The sequence below is a fragment of the Athene cunicularia genome, assembly GCF_003259725.1.
Source record: "Athene cunicularia isolate RWA chromosome 2 unlocalized genomic scaffold, athCun1 chr2_part1, whole genome shotgun sequence".
NCBI lineage: Eukaryota > Metazoa > Chordata > Aves > Strigiformes > Strigidae > Athene > Athene cunicularia.
Window position 1 is genome coordinate 18,161,899 of NW_020799095.1, and position 22,092 is coordinate 18,183,990.

Genomic DNA, 22,092 nt, shown 5'->3' on the forward strand with positions numbered 1-22,092 from the left:
TGGAGCGGGAAGGGGGGCGGGGGGGCGCGGCTGCGCGCCCGCGGCAGGACGTACCGCACCGGTGCGGCGGCCGGGCGGGCAACGCGCGTGTAACCGCCAGGTCTGGGAGGAAGAGGTACGTGGGGACGGCCGGGCACACGCGTGGGTGCTCACACAACCCTCGCGGGGGGGGTAGTCGCCCCTCTCGGAGAAGGCTCCTTCCCTGAAGGCAGGGCTGGGGCACGGACCCGGACACACTGGTGCGGTGCCTCAGGGAAGGGACGGACGCGGGCACCGGTACAACCGATCGCACAACAAATCATGTCCACCCCAAGCCCTCCTAGCACGCTGTCCTGAGCTGCTACAGCTACTTAGGCCTTCATCTCAGACCACAACGTTTCTGGTGGGTAGACGAGGGTTAATTTCGGTGGGTCACTGATTCCCTGGCACTCATCCCTTATAAAATACATGTTTTGCTCATAGTTCAAGACCAAAGGAGGTCAGCTTTGGAAAGCGCTCCTAAGGGAAGGTGGTTCTTTGACTGGCAACCAGCAACCCATGCCCCAGATAACGCCACCACCTTGAAACAACTCTTCTGATGTGTTTGAAGGCTGTACTCAACAGACCACAGGCTGCTGTTTCTGATGCTGCACTAGCTGTGTAAATTGCTTCCTCTTGATGAAAACACCGTGGTCCCATCCTGCCTGAATACTTAAGCAAAAGATGCAGTATGTTTTTCTTAATGGAGCTTTAGGAAATTGATATTTAAATTGTGCTCTGCATAAGCTACCAGCCCTCAGACTGTCAAAATGAGACCCCAGAGGGTAGGCTTTTTCCATACAATAGAATGACAGATGTCTGTCAAAAAAAACATACAGCAATTCAAGGAAATCTCCAGATTGCTCTGCACTGGGCAAGCCACCAGCAACGAAGCAGAAGGTGAAGAGAGATGTCACAAGGACCAAGGTAGTGTTTTGCCAAAACATCCCCCAGAGAGAGATGAAACAACAGGGAGACTGTTAAGTTTCCATCAGTATCTAAATAAGGTGATAGGGCAGATGGTCTGGGCGTTTGTCCTGTGGCTATGCCACATGTATAAGAAATTTCAGCAGAGCAGCCAGCACTGCAGTACAACACGCATGTTCTGTCACACTGAGATCTGAACACAAACAGGTCCCTCTTTAAGGCAGTAAATATATGGGAGCAAGTCATCACTGCAGTCAATACACCTTCAAGTAAGCTAGCAGAGGAAAATAAAACCACACAAAAAAGTCCAGGTTGTCTCCTCAGAGAAAACAAAATTCCTCCTGTGACCAGAACTTCAAAAAAGAAACAGATTGAAAAGGGGACCTTGAAAGCAGGACAAGAAGCTCTGCATACAGGGCAAACATACTGAGGAATGTACTCAAATGTACTGAGGAACACACTGCTGCGCTTGAGCTGCACAAAACTGATGCCCTTTGAGATACCTTATCTGTATGCACATTTCACTGGTGCCAGGGATCCCAGCATTGCCAATAAAATTGGGGGAGAGCTCTGGCAAGCCTCATTCACACAGAATGAGCAGAGCTCCTATGTTACGGATTGATGTACCTCATCTGTGCATGATCTCTGTTAAAAACAGTGCTCTGAAATATAGTTTGGGTTTGGAGAGCGGAGCCAGGTTTCTGAATTGGGCAGCTTTTGGTGAGAGGTACAAATGTTAGTCTGTATTGTACTTTAGTGTCAGATTACCTGTGAAACCATCAGTGTGAAGGCACTGGGAGTAGGAAATCAAAAGTAATTTTTTGTGGGGCACCTGTCCTATGAACTACCTCCCATCTTAAAAATTGAGGATTTATTCCCACATTTGATCACAGCAATTCTTCTCTGCAATAGAGACAGTGCTCATCTTATTAGCACCCCAGCATCTGTTTGGATCCAGATCTGTTCTCATAGACTTACTTGGGAACAGTTATAAAAAGTGAAAGACTTCATAATTAAGAAATTGAGTTCCTACCTAATAAAAATATTTCAAGCACCCACTGTTTTACTGTGGGTATTAGTATTGGAATATATTTTAGATTCAGAAAACCCTCTCCTGTCTCCCATCCCTTCTAAGAGATTGTTAATGGACATCTGAAATATAATTCATTACAGACTGAGTCAAACCAGATTTTCCATGATAAACTATCAAATAATTTTAAATAGTAAGGAAAAAAAAAAAGCTTTCTGCTACTGTAAAGAGGCCATGCCACAAGGTAGGTAAAAGGAATAGAAATCCAGATGGCATGTTTTACCTCCTATGGCTGTGATGTAGCATACGGACGCTGCTGGCCCAAGATCTCTGAACACATCAAAGTGGGTTGAACATATGGACACTCACTCACAGTACAGCTCTGAGAGACCTAAGGTGCTGCCTACACATCAAAGGCAACAGCTTAATGCTGCGTAGGGTGTTGACAGTCTCTCTCAACACCCTCTGTTAACAATAAAATGTGTGACCCTTTCTTAAAATCCTTACAAGCTTGACAAGTGCTTTAAAATACATCTCAGTGAAATACCTATGTAAATTTAAGGTAGCCACTTTATGAATGCAAGAATAATTTAGAAAAAACAGATTTAATATGTTAAACCTCAAGTCATCATTTTGAAGTAGTAGTTAGTCATTCTATTTCTATGCATTTGGTCAATGACAATATCTAATTAGCTATTCCAAAACCAATTGAAGTGGCATAAAGAATAATGGAAACAATTTCCATCAAATTGTTTCCTCTCTCCACATTTGTTATCAATATTCTCATACACTTAAAAGCAAACACAAGCAGTACTCACTTATAAACCTCTAACCATGGCCATACATTATGCTACAATAAAAAATTAGTTTGCATATTACTAAACCTAGTTTACAGGCATTTAAAAATGTCAACATGTTTCTCTTCAGTTTGCTATCAAAGAACATGATTAGACATCTACTGAACAGAGTAAGTTCACGAACGCCACAGGGAATGTGCAAGCTCATATGCAAGCAAGGGTCAATTAATAATGAAAGGTTTTTTGCTGGAGGTACTGACAAACACAGTTGGGAAATCTGTAGTAATTAAGATCACTTACAGATAAGATAATTCAGTAGCATGTGATATCACTGGTGATTAAGTGATGTGACTTCATATATGTAATGGGGAGGTTTTTCTTGGGCCTCATTTTAATAGCCTAAACGCTATTTTTAAACAGATCCAAAAGCACATGTGCATCATCCCAGACAAACTGAGATTCAGTGAAATATCAATTCAGTAACTGTCTATTCCACGTGAGAAACGTGGCAGAAGTCTAATTTACCTTCTTAGCTGCTATAAAAAGAAGTCTCATTTCACTCTTGCCTTTAAAAAAGTATTTTACATACTATCAAATACATTAAATCAAACCCCACAGATAGCAGACAGCATTGTTTTGTGAAGCACAAACTAACAAAAGGACACAATCTCAGGCAAGGAGGTTATATTGGGATTGTTAAGAATTTCAATAGACACTCTACATGACATTTTAAAACCCACACCAATTAAGTAAAAATGTTTCAGAGATTTAGTTCATTCCATTCATTTGAGTATTTTCAGGAAGTATTTTCCAAAAGACTTTTAAGAAAATGTAATAAACTGGGAACTTAAATTTTATGTTGTCATTTTTCTAAATAAACTTCTTGTAGAGGTTCCCACAAACAAATGCCACAACAGCAGCGATTACCCCCAGAATATGTACCTGCACGGGAGGCATTTGGTCATTAGGCAACTTAGACATGACAGACATAATGCAGTTTCAAAACCTCTGCATATAGCAAATATTTTCAAACAGAATTTAGATCTATCTAGCCAGCCTCTTAAAATGATTGTGTTAATGAAAAAGAAGTATTTAGCAGCTACTTGGCAAAACAGACAACTGTGCAATATGTTGGGCATGTTACTGGATGCCAACGATACTAATGTTTCACCACACTGATTCCAAGGACCTCTACATTCTTGTGCTATGTTTTCGGATTTTTAAAATTATTTCATTAAAAACAGATCAGTAAACTTCTGTGATCCTAACAGTGGATAAGCAGCTTGTTATGAGCCATCTCAGTATGTTTCAGTGGAGTATCTGTCCATTAATTCATATCAAAGGTTCTTTAACATGGGACCACTCAGCACTTCTTCATACACAATTGTGAGACAATGCTTGGATATCTTAATTACATTAAGGATACTATGGTGAGATTCAAAAATTATTTACTCAGATGAGCAAAGGAACAAAAACAACTAGAGAATCAGGATAATCTTCCCTAAAATAGATGTTTATCTGCCAGTTAATTTAGTTGTGGAACTCAGAGCTATATTAAAACCTGTGGTGCTTCTAGCTGTTCAGACAGCAATCAACACTGCTCTTTTCTTCCAATTTTTCTCCATTAGAACTTTTGTTTGGGAGATGATCTTGAACATTTTTGCTACCTACATTGAACAATCACTGACAGACATCTAAGTACTACCAATTACATAGTGAAACCAGGTGGTAAACACAAGGCAAATTACAGCTGGGAAAATTTGAGTCTCATAATTTACCAAAAAAATTAAAGAACAAAACCAAAACAAACACCACCATCCCAAATGAGGAGTTCTTTATATAAGGGAGGTTACATGTCCCTCTACCCTCAAAAGAAAAGGGAAAAAAACCCCAAATCCAATCCAGCCTAAGAACGAAGCAACCTTAAGGAGATTCTGTATTTCATAAAGCCTGAAGCAGGTCACTTTGGGGGTTGTGATGTCATTGGGAATGAAAAATACATAGCTGCATCATAAAAGCTGTAGCACAGCAGAAATAGTATTTAAATATTCCTTTTTAAAATTTTTGTATATGTTTGGCAACACAACAAATTGCTGTGACACTATCAAGCATTTTGGATCCAGGGTGAGGTGTAGGTTCTCTTGCTCCTTTTACACAAGCGCTTGGGTTCTTCACACAAGCTCCTGCCATTGCAGGGCTGCCACCCTTCTCAAAATATCCTATAAAAGAAGTTGCAGGGTACAACACACAGATGTTTTCTTGCTGCTGTTTTTGATAGAAAACACAGCTGAGACCCTTCTCTTACCCTCTTTTCTTTAATCTACAAGTTTAGTTTTGCCACTCTGAAAAGTGCTGTCATCTCAGCAAAAATGATGAAGCCCAGCTTCCACCATCTGCACTGCTGAGCATAGAAATCATGGAAGTAGTACTGTGCCAGATAGCTAGTGAAGGGAGAAGTCAGAGGTGCAGCATAGTGATATAGCACAGACCAAGACTGGCCACAAATAGAGGAGCAAGGTATATCACGGACACTGATGTACTGCCATATCAACTGCTAATCATGCTGTGTTCATGTAAAATTAGATGTAGGATGCTATTAGAGTGTTTTTAATTTGCTTTTTGATAAGCAGTTGTTTCAACTATATTGAGTGAAACATTTGTTCCGTAAGAGATAGGTAGTTCACAGATCTCCCTGCCTATTTGTCAAGTACAAGCTAATTCCTATGAGCCATTGTACTACTGAAACCTGAGAGAAAAGCAACTATTTCCTAATGGCACCATGAATTACTGTGATGAGTACATAACTGCATGTAAGTTAGTATACCAGTTTCCAAAATCCCTGCATAAAACAAGCTGCATGTGCACGTGGTGACATATATTCACCTTGCAACTTTTGTTATGCTTGTTTAACTATCCTTGATAACTTGTAAGACTTCACATACTCTTACAAGAAAAGAAAAAGAACTCATTTCGCATATGCACACAAAAACTACTCCAATTATTGTTTATAGCACAAAGGGATACCACCTACCAAGGTTTTGGTTGGTACCAATCAAGTACCCAGGGAATAAAACTCATAGATAGATAAAAAAAAAAAATCTATCTTCACATTGTCAACAGAGGCTCACATTCAAAAGTTACGCACCTGTCTTCTCCACCCTTAGATGAAATAGTGAAGTCTTTACCATTAAAGATGAAACAGTCATTTAATTTCTTTCCCCTCTCACCTCTAACCTGAGGAAAGTTTCAGGGCATTCAAATTTCAAGAGCAAAAGAACCCAGTGATTGAGCAAGAACAATACCACACAGACTACTACTAAACTTCAGAGACGTACAATTTTCCAACCAGAACCACGTAGAGCACATGCAGCAAGAATGATACCACTGTTAAAAAAAAACCAAACAAACCCACAAACAGGAGCCTTTACAAGTACAATTAAAAATTTATTTTTCTCCTTCTGCATTGAAGTGAGTACATTTTTACACATGACAGTATCAGATGATTTTTTTCCTGTCACAACTAAGGTTAAGTTTATTTTTCCTTTGTAACAGTTCAGAATATCAGCAGGGAAATAGAAAAAAGAAGAAACACATAACTGTGGATGGTATATTATCCAGCACCTCTGGTTTTCCTGGTGGGCTTTTTTTCCTTAATATAGGCTTAGACCACCCCCACCCACCCCAAAAACCCACTCACAGCACACTTTTGGCAGAAGTCCCTGAATATACCTGCCCTCCCCCCCAGACATTCAGTACATTTTAAAAAAGAGGCTCAGTGGCACTTTCTCTTTAATATGACTTCAGTAATGTTTTGAAATACAGTGCATCAACACTGCAATTCACTTTGCTGTAAGGCTAACTTAGACATAAGGCAAACATCACCTTAGCTCTCAAACATTCTGTAAGATACCCTTAGTACATACATCTCTGTTAAATGCAGAGATGCCTTGTTTCCCTTCATTGCTTTTCCTCCTGATCAAAAAAAGCAATTCAGAGTGATGGTGTGCTATACTCATCACAAATAGCAAGGTACTAAGTAGTTAAAAAGAAACAGCAATGAACAGTATTCACATATCCAATACTTATTTCCATCACTTAAATAATTTTATCTGCAATTACAAAATACATACACTTAAATATCTTTGTAAGAAATAATCATCTAAGATATCACAGATTATGATTTGCTTTTGATAATCTAACTGCCCTAACTCTGGCATAAAGATATACTTGGACAGTGTTACTACCTAGGATGTTTTCCTACTATAGTTTTCTTAAATATACAGTAAATTCTCTCTAGCTATTCTGACAGATAGTGCAAATAAAGACATTCTTTGGGTCACAATTTTAAAATATTACTGCCAATGCTATCCTCAATATTATTTTAGTAAATGAGTAACAAAATATTATAGGTATACACATTTTCTAACATTTGTTTAACAATGTGTTTTTCTCAGTTACCTCAGCTTAACGCAGATCACAAAAAATGAATAAGCTACAATACTGCTCACCTATCCAAAAGATATGTTATATTTATACTTAAATAAATATATTTATAAACCTATCAATAAGTTGCCCATTGCTTTCCATTTATTGTTATTATCCAATGGCATACTACATCAAATCATAATATCAAAATATCTTGAAAGACAACAAAGATCACTTCAGAAGTACTGCTCAAAGGCAATGAAATAATGCTTTGAGAGCCTGTGCACATAAGTTAGGCCTACATAGATCCAGCACATTGCATAACAGAATAGTTTACACTTTTAGAAAGTCAACTACTGCTTTGCCCTAGCCAGAGATCAAAAGCTTATCTTAAATATTACCTATCAGAGATGTGGCAACACAAAACAGCCCTGTTTGCTATCTAATGTTGCTTGCTGGTTTTGCACGTTTATTTGAAGTTACTGACACCTGATTGCTAGTTCCGTTAGTGGTATTTGTTGCAGAGCCATTCACAACGATGTAATCAACTTTGTTTTCCAATTTCACGAGGCGTTGTAAGATATCATCCAGAAGAACAGCAATTGTTCTCTTAAGATCAGCTGAAGATAATAGAAAAAACAAATTAGATATTATTTACTGTATGTGGAAAAGAACCACTATTTCAACATACTCACATCTTAAGACTTGCTATCTAGCCTTCCCACTGTACTTTCTGGGAAAGAGTACAGATTAGTATATAAGTATAGAATTAAACAGCTGCTTAATTTTTCTTTAATACCATTCATCTGTTATTTTAGGCAAGGAGGATATCGCCATAATAGTGAACTGTGAATGAAGACAATTAAATACTCATTTATAAGAACAAAACCACTAGCTGGAGCATTAGACTAGTGACTATCCAAAGTCAGTATTTCAAATCATCCAGAGAACACCACTAGAATACCCAGCTAGACACCTTTCAGCCTTGGACAGCAACAGAATATATTAAAAAACTTTCCGAAATGAAAGAGGTAGTTCTTAATAGCTTTACTCTAAATAACCGATCTATCCCATACAAGAATTGCTATGAGAAAGTATCTTACCACTTCTTACACAAGCTATAAATCAGGAAAAAAACCAAACTCCATAGATTTAGGCCTATATTGATTGAAAGACAAGAGAAGGGACAGTAAAAAAATCCCCATATTCTGGAAAACAAAAATAGTAACAGACCTTTCAACAAAAGCTAATTACACTGTTGTCAATGTTCATATCACCATCTTCTCTCAGACTGGGAAAAAGTGAACAAACTTACCAGATTTTACAAGATGTTAAGACACCAACACACACAGATACAGACACACAAACACACTCTCTCTTTTCCACTCCCCTCCCAATCAGTTCTTAACTAACCAGAAAAACTGGGGAGAAAAAACACATGTATGTAAGTGAAAAACAATGAGTAACCCAGATAAAATTAAAACACTGGTTGTATATTAAAAAAGAGCCACACCTCAAGTCAGTCCCTCCCTCTAAAATTAACTAGTTCCTGTTTAGTAATGTCATCTTTGAATAAAATAATTTTTTCTAAATTGCTTTAGAATTCGAGTAGAGCAGGGTCTGCTGTCAATGACACACTGTGGGTCATGTACCCAGGAATATCATTCTGTGTTCAACAGTCTGAGGGAAGGAACTGTCTACTCAAGCTGCAAGTCTGATAATCAGCATGTAGATCAAGAGTTGACTTAATTTTTATTACCCTCAGACAAAACCTGTGAAGGTAAATCTCATTTGGAAATACGTTGTAAGACTTCTACAGCAGTAGAAAGCTGCAGTACACAAGGGGTTTTTAAAACAAATTACACAGAAAATTACGCAGTAGGGGCAGGAAATCCATGAAGACAAGAAAAAGGGTGCATGGGGAGAAAAGGGGGAAGGAAAAGAAGTAGTCTCTTACTGTGGTAAAATGTTAATGAATGAAAAGAATTAAAGGCTAAGACATTTTGATACAGTTGCTTCTCCTCTTGGGTTGCTTCCTGCTCATCTTGCCATCACAGACTTGCCTCCCTGTTACTGAGCAGCAGCAAAAAGAGTTCAGACACATTTTTGCTCTTTGAACTCTTACCAGAGCACATCTTACTACTGGTAGAGCTCAGCCTTTTAAGGATTCCTTAAGACGGGGATCAAAGTACATTACTGTAAATCTTCACATATATTTGTTTTTTAAAAAGTATTTCCTTTTTAAGACTTGTACCACCCTTATTTCCAGAGATATTTTTTTTTTTTCCTTTATGAGAGAACACAGGTACTTTCTCCAAGCCTAATCCCTAAGTGATTAAGTAGAGCTCATTACAGCCTCCCCTCAGGAGAAGTTACAAGGGACCAAAGAGTTCAAATTGTTAAGACATTTCTATAGTTTTTCTAAAAAGATCTCAGAAGTATCATCTCAAAACTATCTTTTCTGTATTTCAGAAGACAGGCACAGGCTCCAGTAACATATTACTAGTGAATACTGGAAACATACTCATCAAGTTAACAGGTAAACTGGAGAGATATGATGCAGTAAGTATCAAAGCTCTAGAGACAAAGAACCTTATCTCTAATGGCTACTTCTGAAGCAAGGGGAGATTCTGCTAAATTCATAATTGCCTTGCAGTCTTAAGACTGCAAACTCAACTCGTATGTTGCTTTCTGTTTCTTTTTCATTATTTTGGGACAAAAATTAAAGAAATACAAGCAGAAAGTTAGCAACGAGGCACAAGAATACTGAAGACAATCTAAAACTTCATCCTCATATCACGCATGTGTTTATTCCTTAATAGCTTAAGGTTCAGAAAAAGCACAATGGTACTGTTAATCCTGTAAGTAACAGTAGTCATATACCTGGAGATCTAAAAAATTCCTGGAAAACAGAAGTCTCATGTCTCAATCCTGATTTTGCATCACATCTTAAATCGTCAGTTTCAGTGAATAAACTAAAATCAAATCAATTAACACACTTTTTTTTTCCTCTTAAAGAGCAGTATATATTACTTTAAAAAGGAAAAAAAAAGGTGTAACTTTACAGTTTTTAGGAAAATAAGATATTTGAACAGCTAGTTTATTTTTTTTCCTCTTACCATATCCTGCCATAGAGGCTCCAGCACCACCATTCATTAAATTTTTATTTTCTTCTGCCAGTGCTTTGACATATCTTTTACTTAGATCTAGTATTTGTCCACGCAACTCGGCACTGCTTTGGCGTCTTGGATACTGGAAAGTGTAGCGTAGCAACATCAAACCCCAAATGATCCCAAAAACTAGTAAAAACATACTCAGTCTCTGGGACATATTTTTTCTTGAAAATGTTAGAAACATTTCTGATAAAGGCCACAGGCGTGTCTTAATTTCAAGATAAGTAATTGAACTTGGCTCTGTCAAATTATGTTACATATTAACCAGAAGTAAGATTTCTATGAAGTGAAAAGTCTTCTGGCTGGATCATCTTGAATACATCTCATGTTTTAGTTGGTCTTGATTCCTGAAATTTGTAAAACATCACATGGTTATTCAAAACTGCTACAGTTCTTGAGATCAAGGACAAGTATAAGTTTCCAAAAGCAGCATTACTGCAAAATCTAGCAAATAGTTGTGGATTTGTAACTGCTTAGAGGTGCAGCCATCTTTATCTCACCTTTTATTTACAAGGTTTCCCCTTCTTATTGTTACTAATTTTTATTCTCCACAAATCAAAACTTCTATGCTTCTACAAATCACTTTATTGTAAATACCATAATTTGAACTGACATTAAGCTCAAATGCATTTAAAACAAAATGCAGTATCTAGAAGAGACTTGTAAAACACTTACATGCAACATTTTAATGAGTTATACACATGTATCTACACACAAGGAAAAGATCTTGTGAAATTATTCACTTCATTCTTATTCCTCAGAAGCATTTGGCAAGTATAAACAGATAAAATGAAGAACAAAGTTTCTTGCTAGTAAATAATGAAACAAAACCAAAATGAACCAGCACACTGCAACCACTTTTAGCATTTTACTACCATTTTTAAAAAGTCTTACCATAGCAGCCAATTCTGATCCCTCAGTAGATTAAGGCTTCAGAAGAAAAGCAAATGGTATGAAAGCTTCAGCAGTTAAACAGCAAATGTCCAGGCAGTTTGAAGCAGTATGAGTCAGGCATCTTCAGGGAGCTCTGTGTTGGGGGAAGGCGGGGAGGGAATAGATAAAACAAGGTGCAGGACTAGAGACCTTCATTTTCACATAGAGTGTTTGAAGTTCAGGCCTTCAAGCCACATGCTTTTAAAACATAAATAGATTCTTAAACTTAACTTGAAGCAATTGTTAGGGGAAAAAAAATAGAATCCATTTCCATTTTATTACAAATGCATACATTTGAATGCCCAATAACCGATTTCAACATACTTTTTAAAAAAACTTGGTGAGAATCTCACTGAAATGTGTCCCATTTCTTGTGTTACAAGACAGTGACAGCAGATGTTCCAAATTCATCATGTATGTCTATACATACATATTTACATATGTATCATTCTCTCCATTTTTCCCCCTCAAATCCAGTCTTTTCAGTCTCTTTACATGTGTATACCTCTTATTTCTCATTTTACAGCTCCTTCAAACTTCTCCAATTAGTCAATACTTTTTTGAGAGGGAGTTTCTATTATTTAATGTAGTCTGGATAAAGGTATTGATTTTACATAATAATTATGTTTCCCCTGTTATTCCCCACATACTATCTGACATGAGTGCTTTTCAGACTCAAGTTACACATTTAATAGAGTTTCCCACTGGACTTTCTACAGTGGTACTTAGGTCTCCGGTTTTATTAGAATATTGAGACTGAATTTTTTATCCTGCTTAGCACTCATTTAAACGTAACGCTGTCTCCAGGGTATTTTTCACTGCCTCTGCTGACCAGTTCAAGCAGCCTTACGCCAACACACCATGGTCTGCTGCAAACACAAGTGTCGCTGCCAGCAGCGTTCTAAGCTGTCTTTGTCACCCTTCACCTTCACTCTTCAAATAATCCTCTCAATAGGCAGTCCAACATGACTGATTCAAGAGGCAAATTTTCTAAGTGCTCTAAAAAAAACATGCATACCTAAATTATTCTGAATATGATTAGCCCAAGGCAGGAACAATATTAGGGCATGGACACTGAAGCAGCTGTAAAGTAACAAGTTATTGTGTATAAAGTGACCTACAGTAACTGCCAGTACACAAAATCTTACTTCTACTGTTGGGTGTACTAATGTAAGTGGCAATCACAAATCACTGAATGAGGAAGAGCTTACTTCACCTTCACTGTGGGATATGACCATGCACATGGAGAGACAGCCAACATGCAAACTTGAAATCCCACTGTAAATTCAGCAGGATGTACTTTGTTCAAATAATGTGTTTATCCCCCCAAAAACTGATTTTAAGACACAAATTTGTCATAAGTACGCAAGAGAGAAAACAATAAAAACTTATATTCTACAGTATCAGCACAAATATTTGGAATTGTGTGGTTACAGATTTCCTGAAACAGATCCTCCATTAAACATAAACTAACCAAAACTTCTTTTCCCTAGCTCTTTGCCAAATCCATGGCTCTGCACTCACCCTTTAAAGCATACACTGCACATCATTATGCATCTACATATTCCCTGAGTAGTATCAAATATGATGGAAAACATTTACCTATGAGGTCCAGGAGTAGGGTATTCCCATAATGGCTCAGAAGACCAAACAGCATCTCTCAAGGAGAGACAAGTTTCAATCCCCGTTCCCAGAAGTCTACAATTTATATTATTTTAAAAGTTGTCTGAAAATAAACAGATAGCTCTTGCAGAAATTTAAATTAAGTTCAGCTCTCCACAGATCCCCAGCCATATCTCATCCTGAAGCATTTAGACAATATCACTACAGAGCTTTGGAGTGGAAATAACTCTGCCATCACGCTGTAAATAAGACCACAAGCCAGGATAAGAGTCCTAGCCAAGAGGAACAGATTGAATAAGCTCCCGCCAAGGAGCAGTAGGAATTGCAGACTAGTTGTTTACCATGTACATTTGATTCACAGTGCACACGCTGACTACTGAAACTAATGGAAATCAAGGACTTAACCTGCTGGGCAAATGGCGTAACACCCAAATACTGACACCAGGCAAAGGAACTGGGAGTAAGATGTATCAAAAAGACAACTATTTCTACTTGTCACTTTCCCTACGCATTTTTAGAGGCCATTCCCCCTTAATGCATTCCACTGTAATTGCAAAAATTCTGGGGATTTGGTCTCCTCTTTCTTCCTGAAGCATGCACTTCTAGCAACCCGTAACATGCTCCCTGCGAGACCCTTCCAAGATTTCAGAGTAGAGTAACAAAAAAAAACCCACCAAACCAAACCAAACAAAAAGAAGCAAGCTTATACCCACATGATTTGCAAGTAGGAAAAGGTTATTGGAGCAGCAGGTATACATATTAGGAAGAAAAACAGCACAGTAAGATGGATGGATGGATGGGAATATTCTTTTACTGCTTGTTGCCCTGAAGAGTCAACACTACTGTACGTGAACATTAGAGTTTAAACAAAACTTGTCCTCAGAATGGATCTTTGTTTTCAGTAATCCAGAAGTAGTATCCTGTCACATAACAGCTGTAAGAAGGAACAGTCTCTTCTAATCTTTCTTCTCCCTCATTCCCTCAACTCCTCCTTACCCACTGCTTCCTGACTAGGGGAAAAAGGAAGCCAAGACTTCCTTCCTTATGCTGACTTAGTCGGGGTGTGAACCCAGGGTTACCACTCTCCCAACCGCAGCTGAAGGGCTTTTTTTGGCAAAGGAAGTCAAAGCACTGCAGAGAGCAACAGGAAAAAAGGGCACATCAGAGCTACACCCTGTTGGAATTCGTACCATCTCTCATCATAGGGACTGAGACAAAAGGAAGATGACCATGAAGATAAAGGAGTCCTGCCAGGATAAAATCTGAAAATCTGAAGAGTGAAAGGGAAAAACCCAAAAACTACAATCCGAGCAAACAAACAAAACCCCAAAACAAAGAAAAAACCCAAACAAACTCAAATAAAACCCCTGACTTGACTGCGACAGCAAAATGGAAATCCAAGAATTCATGGAGAGTATCTTCCAGGTAATCCTTTCAATTGGCAACCTGAAGTGACTAATTCAAGTGGCAATTTTTCAAAGTTCTTTAAAATCAACATGCATGTCTAAATTATTCTGAAAATTACAAGCCCAAGCCAGGGTCAACATGAGAACTTGGAACAACATGGAATTCCTGAACAGAGCATCTGAGACAAGGTTTGCCTTTCACAGACATACAAAGAGTTTGGTTTTCTTCACTGCTGCCACTGCTGGTTATCCAAGAAATATATTGCAAAGCTTGCCAATGTGGATTTAACATTGTCCAGCAGTACCACAGAACACTGACATACATCTGGCAATGAAAGCCATGAACTAAGGCACTCATCCTCTCCAAAATAAAATAATCTCTAGCCTCTGAGTGGTATTCCAATATCAGTCATATATAAATTATATTACTGAGTACATGAAAGGAAAGGAACAAGTGCCAAAGACAAAGCAATAGAGAATCCATTATGGTTCATAATAAAGCAAAGTTCTAGTATCTCTGATGCTACTTCAACAGTAGCATCCAACTTCAGTTTGAATACTGACCCTTCATGGAAACCAGCTCATACTTACTAAACATTATACTTGAATTTTGTTGCACAGTCTTTCTCCAATTCTACTTTACTTGTCCCCAGCAAAACCCAGAGATTATATTCATGTACTACACAAAATGCAACAGTCTATAAGGCAAAGGAATGCCTCACACATCCTCTGAAACAATTATCAGGGTATCACAAAAAAAAAGGCGTACTCAAACCCTTAAAAAGTAACAACACACCTTACAGCACCGTCAGTTCTGCTAGTCAGTCAGCTCATGGAAAACAACGACATATTTGTCATTGTTTTTCTAGTCTGTCTGAGAGATCTCAGCCTTCCTAGACCACTAGAAGTATTTATTGACATCAGCAGGGCAAATTTAAAACTGTGATGTGCTGCTGAGATGGTGTGTACCTTCTAGTTTGGAGAAAAGTACAGGACAGATTAAGATGATTATTTATAAAATAAAAAGAAAGCAGCAGGCCCATCAGGTATTCTTGGTAATTAGTGAGCAGCTTTAGCAAAAAAACTAACAAAACAGAGTCAACAAGAGGTGAAGAATAGAGAAAACTGAAACCTGAGAACCCCATTCCATTCCAGGATCAAAAAGACTTTAAAGATAAAGCCAAGAAAAATGAACTGAAAATAGGGTTGTTAACAATAAAGCCACCTCTTTGGTTTTATCTTTTGAAAGGTAGAATGCCAAATACTGAGGCAGTAGCTCCTCAGTGATACCCTAGAGACCTATATCGGTCTCTAATGAACTAATATATTAAGAAAGTAGCTTTGATAAATGACAGCTTTACTCAATCTATTACTTATCACCATAATTCTTACCTGCTCCTCACTGCCAAATTATGATCAACGAAAGCGTGACACAGTGAATTCAAAAGCAAGTCCAGCTTTGCAACCAATTATTAACAGTATAAGCACAAGAAGTGATTTATCAAGACAAAGATTTAAAAAAAAAAAAAAAAAAAGCCAGATATAGTCATGGGAGACTTCATTTAACTACGGACAGATGAAGGGGAAAAAAAAAAGCCTTGTAACAGAAGGTGGGAGACAGAAATTAGGACAGTACAAATAAAAACTGACATTAATAATTGCTGTAAAATAATTGTACAGTACAAAATTAGAATTTATTACAATCTCAGTGGGAGCTTAACAAGTTTATGAAATTATTACGGATTTGAAATTGTATCTCTGAAAAATTTCTAATAAATTCATGGCAGCAAATATCTCTCAGTACAGTGAGGATACTGTATTAGTAAACAATAAGCTGTGCTGTAAACAGGCATGAGAATACCTCACTGCAATAGCCAACAAACATTTCAGGATGACAGAAATTACAGGGCATTACAGAATACCCAGCAGTATTTCCACAGTTCTATCAGCTCTATCCTATTAGTTTTCTTTTTTGCATGTGTAAATGTTTTCGCATTAGTTTTCTTTTTCGCTCGCTCCCCCAGCCCATTCACCTGTGACCTCCAAAAATCTTTTGTTTTCTGATCTTTCAACAGAAAACTTTTGAGCATCGCGGTCACTCAGCCGACAGCCATTGTGCTCACCATTCTGAGAGCAGACAGGCTAGTTCTATGCTATTTGGAAACCTCCTGGCACAGTTGCTGTGCAGCAATGAAAATGGTAAGTCTAAAGAATGACTGACAAAAAAAAAGCATAGAGCATACTCACTGACCAATTAACCTTTGAAGACAGGGACAATGAAATAAGCACCTACAAGCCCAGAAGCTACAGGCTTGGACTTTTTTGGAACACCAGAAATTATGTTTGCATTCTGGTAATTTGCAGTCTTAGGTGGCTATCCATTTGGCAGTAGGAGAACAATCTGTATAACATGCAGCTGACAAACAGGTGCCCAAAGAAGTTAAGTATCCTGCTACACAGGACCACAATTCCTGGCAATACACAGAAACTTCAGCTCTCTGTTCCTACACGTAACACCAATTCCCTTTAATAAGACATCTTACCTACATCATTCATACTTTAAATTGGTGCCCAAGGAAGAATCACACTCCTCGTATTTTTAAGAGCCCATGAGTTCTTGAAAAGATGCCAATAAAACCATTCTCCTGTACTGGTGACTTCTGCAAACCAACACTGCCCTTTGGTTCCCAGGTTCATCAATCAGGTTCACTCAGACAGCTGCACAATGCCATAAAAGAGCACAATATTCTACTCATAAACAAACAATTAAGAGAAATGCATGTCCCCAGACAAGTGAAACCATGTTTGAGCTGTCTTTTAAAGAGATCAGTTTTCAGCATGTTAAAAATTCCTATTATTGTTGCTGTAAGTTTGGTTAACAGAGAAAGGTCACCAGCAGAGATGGAAAAGAGGATACCTTACTGACAAAACGTGATGCCTATGTGCTGAAGAGACTTGAGGGCCTTTCGAGACTGCATCATAGATCAGTTAATAGAAGAAAGAATTTATATTAATACCTGTTAGACTCAAGAGAAAAGAACAGCACTACATAACACACCACCATCTTAAGAATAGGTAAGAATGCATATTTCTGGGGAAAAAAAAAAAAAAAAAAAAAAAAAAAAAAAAAGACTGCCATCAGTATGACAGCTGCTGGACTGCAGGTTTTAGCAGTTCTGTACCACTTTTGGAATGCACTGCCAAAGGAGTCTGCCTAGTGCTTGGTGTCTTTTCCAGGACATCTATCTTTGTACCTTCTCCCACAGCATATGTTCCTTCATTCCCTGCCTATGCATGCCCTAGACTCACAATTACCAAGGAATGCTGAAAAAAAAAAAAATTATCCCTTTGCCTTATGAGTACCTACCTTTTGTGGAATACCTTTAATGGTATTCTAAGTGAAATCATAGAAAGATAAGAGGTTTAATGGAATAGCAAAGACAGTTAACTATCAAGAATACCTATTCTTCTACAGTGCTACAATGAAGAAGGAACAAAATCTCCTTGTGTGCTCCCACCAGTCCCTGTCTCAATGCATCCAAAGGATATCAGGGTCAACAAAAGTCACAGCTCACCAAGTGGACAGATACTGTCACTGCTGCCAAGCTGCTCGGACTACCTCAAACACATCTTAAACCAGTAACAGTTCTATGTCCTAGAGGCTTCTAAGAACAGCACACAATCAAATGGGTTTTGTAGCTGGACTTTGAGCTGAAAACAAAAACATATCACTTGAGACTTGAAAACCCACACATCTTGTTTACAGTGGCACTGGCATAAAATCATCTGAGTGCCCAAATACTAGATCACCTTTTCTATTTCAGTCTTTTAGAAATAATGGTGATCAGCTTCTATTTTGAATACATTTAGTCCTATTTGCATTGGTTTTATGTTACACTTTCTGCCAACAATTATTTTTATTTTGCATTAAGTTAAAGGAGTCTGTTGAAGTACTTTTTTGGTACCTTAAAGCATCCTGGCTGTTTTTCAGCTCCCTCCCCCCCTTTTATTTTGCCTACTACTGTCAGTGAATGCATTTAAAATAAACCAACTATTTAAAAACAGAAATTCTTTGTTCCTTGCCTGTGGCAGTCAGCCAAGATTCAAGATTCTGAGAGGGGAAATGACTTGGCAGGGGTTGTGAAGAAAATTAAAGAAAGCAGATACCAATGGGGACAGTATATTATACTTGCTGAAGCTCCCCTCCTCCCACTGGGTCCATCTGGGCCTCAAACCATTTCTACATCTCTGTATCAGCTTCTTAAAAAAAAAAAAATTAAAATCATCTCAGCTCCATTCCATCTGGGACACTTTTCATTTTTTCTTGAGACTTTTTTTGCTGCCTTTCAGGTCACAGTAGGACCCTTGGTGATAAGAACCACAGTTATGACACAGCATGAGGTACTTTCTTAGCTTCTTGTTTCCTGATGTTTGCCACAATTTTTTCACTGCAGTTAAACATGAGACTATGTCAAGTACTCACCTTGCAAAGACCTAACTAGTACCTTTACTCCCTTGTGAAATTTCACAGCTGTATTTGCATCACTCCTTCCAAAGCCCCCGTGACTCGAAAACTTCCTTCTGATACGATAATGATTAACTAATTTTAGTTAGATTTACAGAGAGCCTTACCTGCAAGATCATTTGAATGTAAGCTACTGAGAAGAGAGGGATTTTCATTGAACATTTTAAAGAAAACTAAAAGCAAGGGGGAGGTGCCATTAAAGAGAACTAAAAAGGGAGGGAGGAATAGGGAGTCAACGAACAAAGTGGTGACTGCAGTAGTGGAGAGATTGCCACCGCAGACCTGGCCATTCATGTACACACAGTGAAGCATCCACACAGACGCTACTCCTGTAGAACAGTGACAAAAAAGGGCTTGTACCACTGGGGAGAGAAGAAGAATTTAACTTGCCTGGTTTTATTTCAAGAAACCTGCAGAATTCAAACTGAGTATGGATGTGTGCAAGGTGTCCACCTAAAGTACACTTCAGCAGTAAAGCTACAATACAGACTGGGCTTCAGATTCACACTCCCTCCTGGGAGGCTATTCCAGACAAAGATTTCAGAAAAATAACACTGGAGGCAATGTCAAAGACAAGTAAGTTCTTCTACATCTTTTATTATTTCTATATTGACTTGTTGGTTTATCTTAGCATAGCAGCAGTTATAACAGGCAGTAGTTAACCACATCACCACAGTGGTGTGCACTGCAAAATATTTTATTGTTAAAGTAGAAGGTATCCAGAAATTTAACTGGATTATTTATACCACAGTAGCCTCTTATTTATTTGTTATTACTGAAGAGACTAATTTCAGTGGAATAAGTTTTAAGTCTTCTTGTCTAGGCCTCTAGCCTGGGACCTGTTTTACATAGGCACAGAACCCATTTAGTTCTGAGCAATCCAAAATTAATCTTTTAATTTAAAGGCAAATGGTAATATAAATAATTTCTTGTAAATCTGACAATCATAAAAGAAAATTAAGGAGGCCATTAATAATGCTCAGTTGAGGAAACTCAGCCCACCTAATAGTACAAGCTTTCAGTCACAGGTGAAAGAGCTTGTCAAAAAACAAATACCATCTAAAATACATTTTAGCAGTAAACCTGTACCAGCACAAAACACTTTCATTTTAATGACTGAGCTCCACGGATTTTTGACAGCTACTGGAAACAATTTAATGGCTATTTTTGACACTAGTCTTCAAATATGTTGACTACACAGCTGACAATTTAAGCTGACAGCATGCATTTATCCTACTTACAGTTTGGGCAAGATACAAGAACTAGTGCCCTTAACTATTCTTGGAAGAGGTACAAGTGATCATGAACTCCAGGGGAAATATTTTACTTTTAGCAGCTAAATTACATCCAATCCTCAAGCTAAATCACAATACATGATTAGCTAGTACCAATGCCTCTTTCAAGAAACTAAAAGCCAAAAGGAGTCTCTAAAATCAGACAAAAGCGCGCTTTTTTTAAAAAAAAGGAAGTAGCTTGATTTACAACTATAAAAGCTTTAGGAAAAAGACACGTTTACCAGACCAAAGGAATTCCAGCACAATTGCTTAATCCTCTGGCATTCTCAGGTACCTGGAATGAATTATTAAACAATTATATATTGTTACACATATAATAACAAAAAGAGGCCAGAATAATTTAGGCTTTGTGCACATGGGTATCTCCAGCAGTCAAAACTGGAACAAAGCTAGCAATAAATTTCCACATTTGATCTAAAATTGCAATTGCTCCTCTTCTGACACTAGAACAAAATGCTACTTACAATATATTAACATGTTTATATCGCCTCCTTTCTTTGATATTCTCATGAGTGAAACAATTCATGACATCTGCTCCAAAACAAACACTACATTACAATTAGAACAAATCACATGCATGCTTAGCTATTATGATCACCACGTTCATATTCTGAAGGTTCTGTTAAAACTAAAGTCACAGTTCCTGCAGAGCCCACTTTTCAAAATGAAAAGCTGTCCCCCCCTTCACAAGGGAACAAAACAACAACAAAAACAAAACAAAACAAAACCAAACCCACAGTTTTAACCTCACTGAAGGAGGTTAAACCTCACTAGGGAAACTCCACATCATGTTGTAAGACATAACAAAAATTCTCTCTGCTTTGCTTTGTGCACACACACAGAGAAACTAAACTCCATTTTAGGTGTCAGTATCTTTTAGATGACAAAATACATAAAAGAGAATTTACAGGATGCTGCTATGTTAGATTATGAAACTGAAGAGAAAGTTTATTAATAATGAATGATTAACAGCTACAGAAATAAGGTAGACAATAGTAGGTTAGAAATACTCACAGAAATAAATTTAATGGAAGATTAAACGTGTAGTTAAAATATCAGAGGTTACAGATAAAAGGAATTTTATTCTATTGTAAGAAGGAAGCATTATTCCTCAACTCTTGTCAGGAACTTTTACAGTCTCCTAAAATTAAAACAAACGTTTTGCCCGTTATTTTTTTATGCAAACCTGTCAGTATCAGAAGATGACTCAATCTAACATTATTAAGGATCCTGCCTTTGCTTGAATATGGATTAAACAAACACTTTTTTCTTCCAAGTTCCATCACATCACATCACTGTAAGCATGCTTCGCCTCTCTGAAAGTTAAGGACCTTACTGTACAAGACGTCAATCTTGCAGAGTCACTGCAGTCATAGTTTATGACAGGAAGGCCACTGCCACTGAGGAAAACCAGAAACCCCTTGTTTCCTTCGCTGCTTCCTCGCCATCCGAGGCCATGGCACCACAGCCCTGGAACGCGGTTATCCAGCCGGAGGGCACACTTAGCCACGGCGGGCAGCAGAACACCCCCACCCGTAAGAGGGGCCTGCGGTAACTCCGCCACAACCCACCACAAGTACCCGCGCTGCTACCAACGACCACAGCTCGCAGAGGAGGAAGGAGACCGACCCGCGGGCAGCACGACCCGCTGCGGAAGGACAAGCGGAGGGAAGGAAGGCGGGGGCAAAGCTGACGGCTGCACAAACACCGGCGGGGAGGGGGCAGAAGCACGGCCGAAGCCAGAGGGAAAATAAACCTGCCCCGAAGCAGGGGGCGACCCAGAGGAGGAAAACACAGCGGGGCGCCCAGGCGAAATGAAAACCTGGGCTCCCCCGGCCGCCGTAGCCATGCTGCGGCCACCCGGTTCCCCGCCTCGCCACCCGCGGCCAAGCCTGGCGCTTTCCCCCGCCCCGTCTCCCCACACGGACCGCCGGGCCTCC

General features: G+C 38.5%; 1 protein-coding gene across 2 annotated transcripts; it reads right to left on the reverse strand.

Moving 5' to 3' along the window:
- Positions 1–6,195: 6,195 nt before the first annotated feature.
- On the reverse strand, positions 6,196–20,416 carry CCDC126 (coiled-coil domain containing 126). 2 transcript variants are annotated; one of them, XM_026842858.1, is made up of 4 exons: positions 20,374–20,416; positions 11,265–11,397; positions 10,317–10,717; positions 6,196–7,817 (listed from the first exon to the last, which is right to left on the reverse strand). In XM_026842858.1, exons 3-4 carry the CDS (start codon positions 10,552–10,554, stop codon positions 7,636–7,638), a joined length of 420 nt encoding a protein of 139 aa, XP_026698659.1. In that variant the 5' UTR covers positions 10,555–10,717; positions 11,265–11,397; positions 20,374–20,416; the 3' UTR covers positions 6,196–7,635. The 2 variants fall into 2 exon arrangements, with proteins under 2 accessions (XP_026698659.1, XP_026698658.1); XM_026842857.1 differs by lacking the exon at positions 20,374–20,416 and adding an exon at positions 12,906–13,588.
- Between the last annotated feature and the right edge of the window lie 1,676 nt (positions 20,417–22,092).

What these genes read in the sequence shown, in the direction of transcription:
- CCDC126 (XM_026842858.1), bottom strand. Translation starts at nt 10,554, where the DNA reads ATGTTTCTAACATTTTCAAGAAAAAATATGTCCCAGAGACTGAGTATG. An exon ending in AGCCTCTATGGCAGGATATG is followed by an intron (nt 7,818 to 10,316) that starts GTAAGAGGAAAA and finishes TATTATCTTCAG; the next exon opens with CTGATCTTAAGAGAACAATT.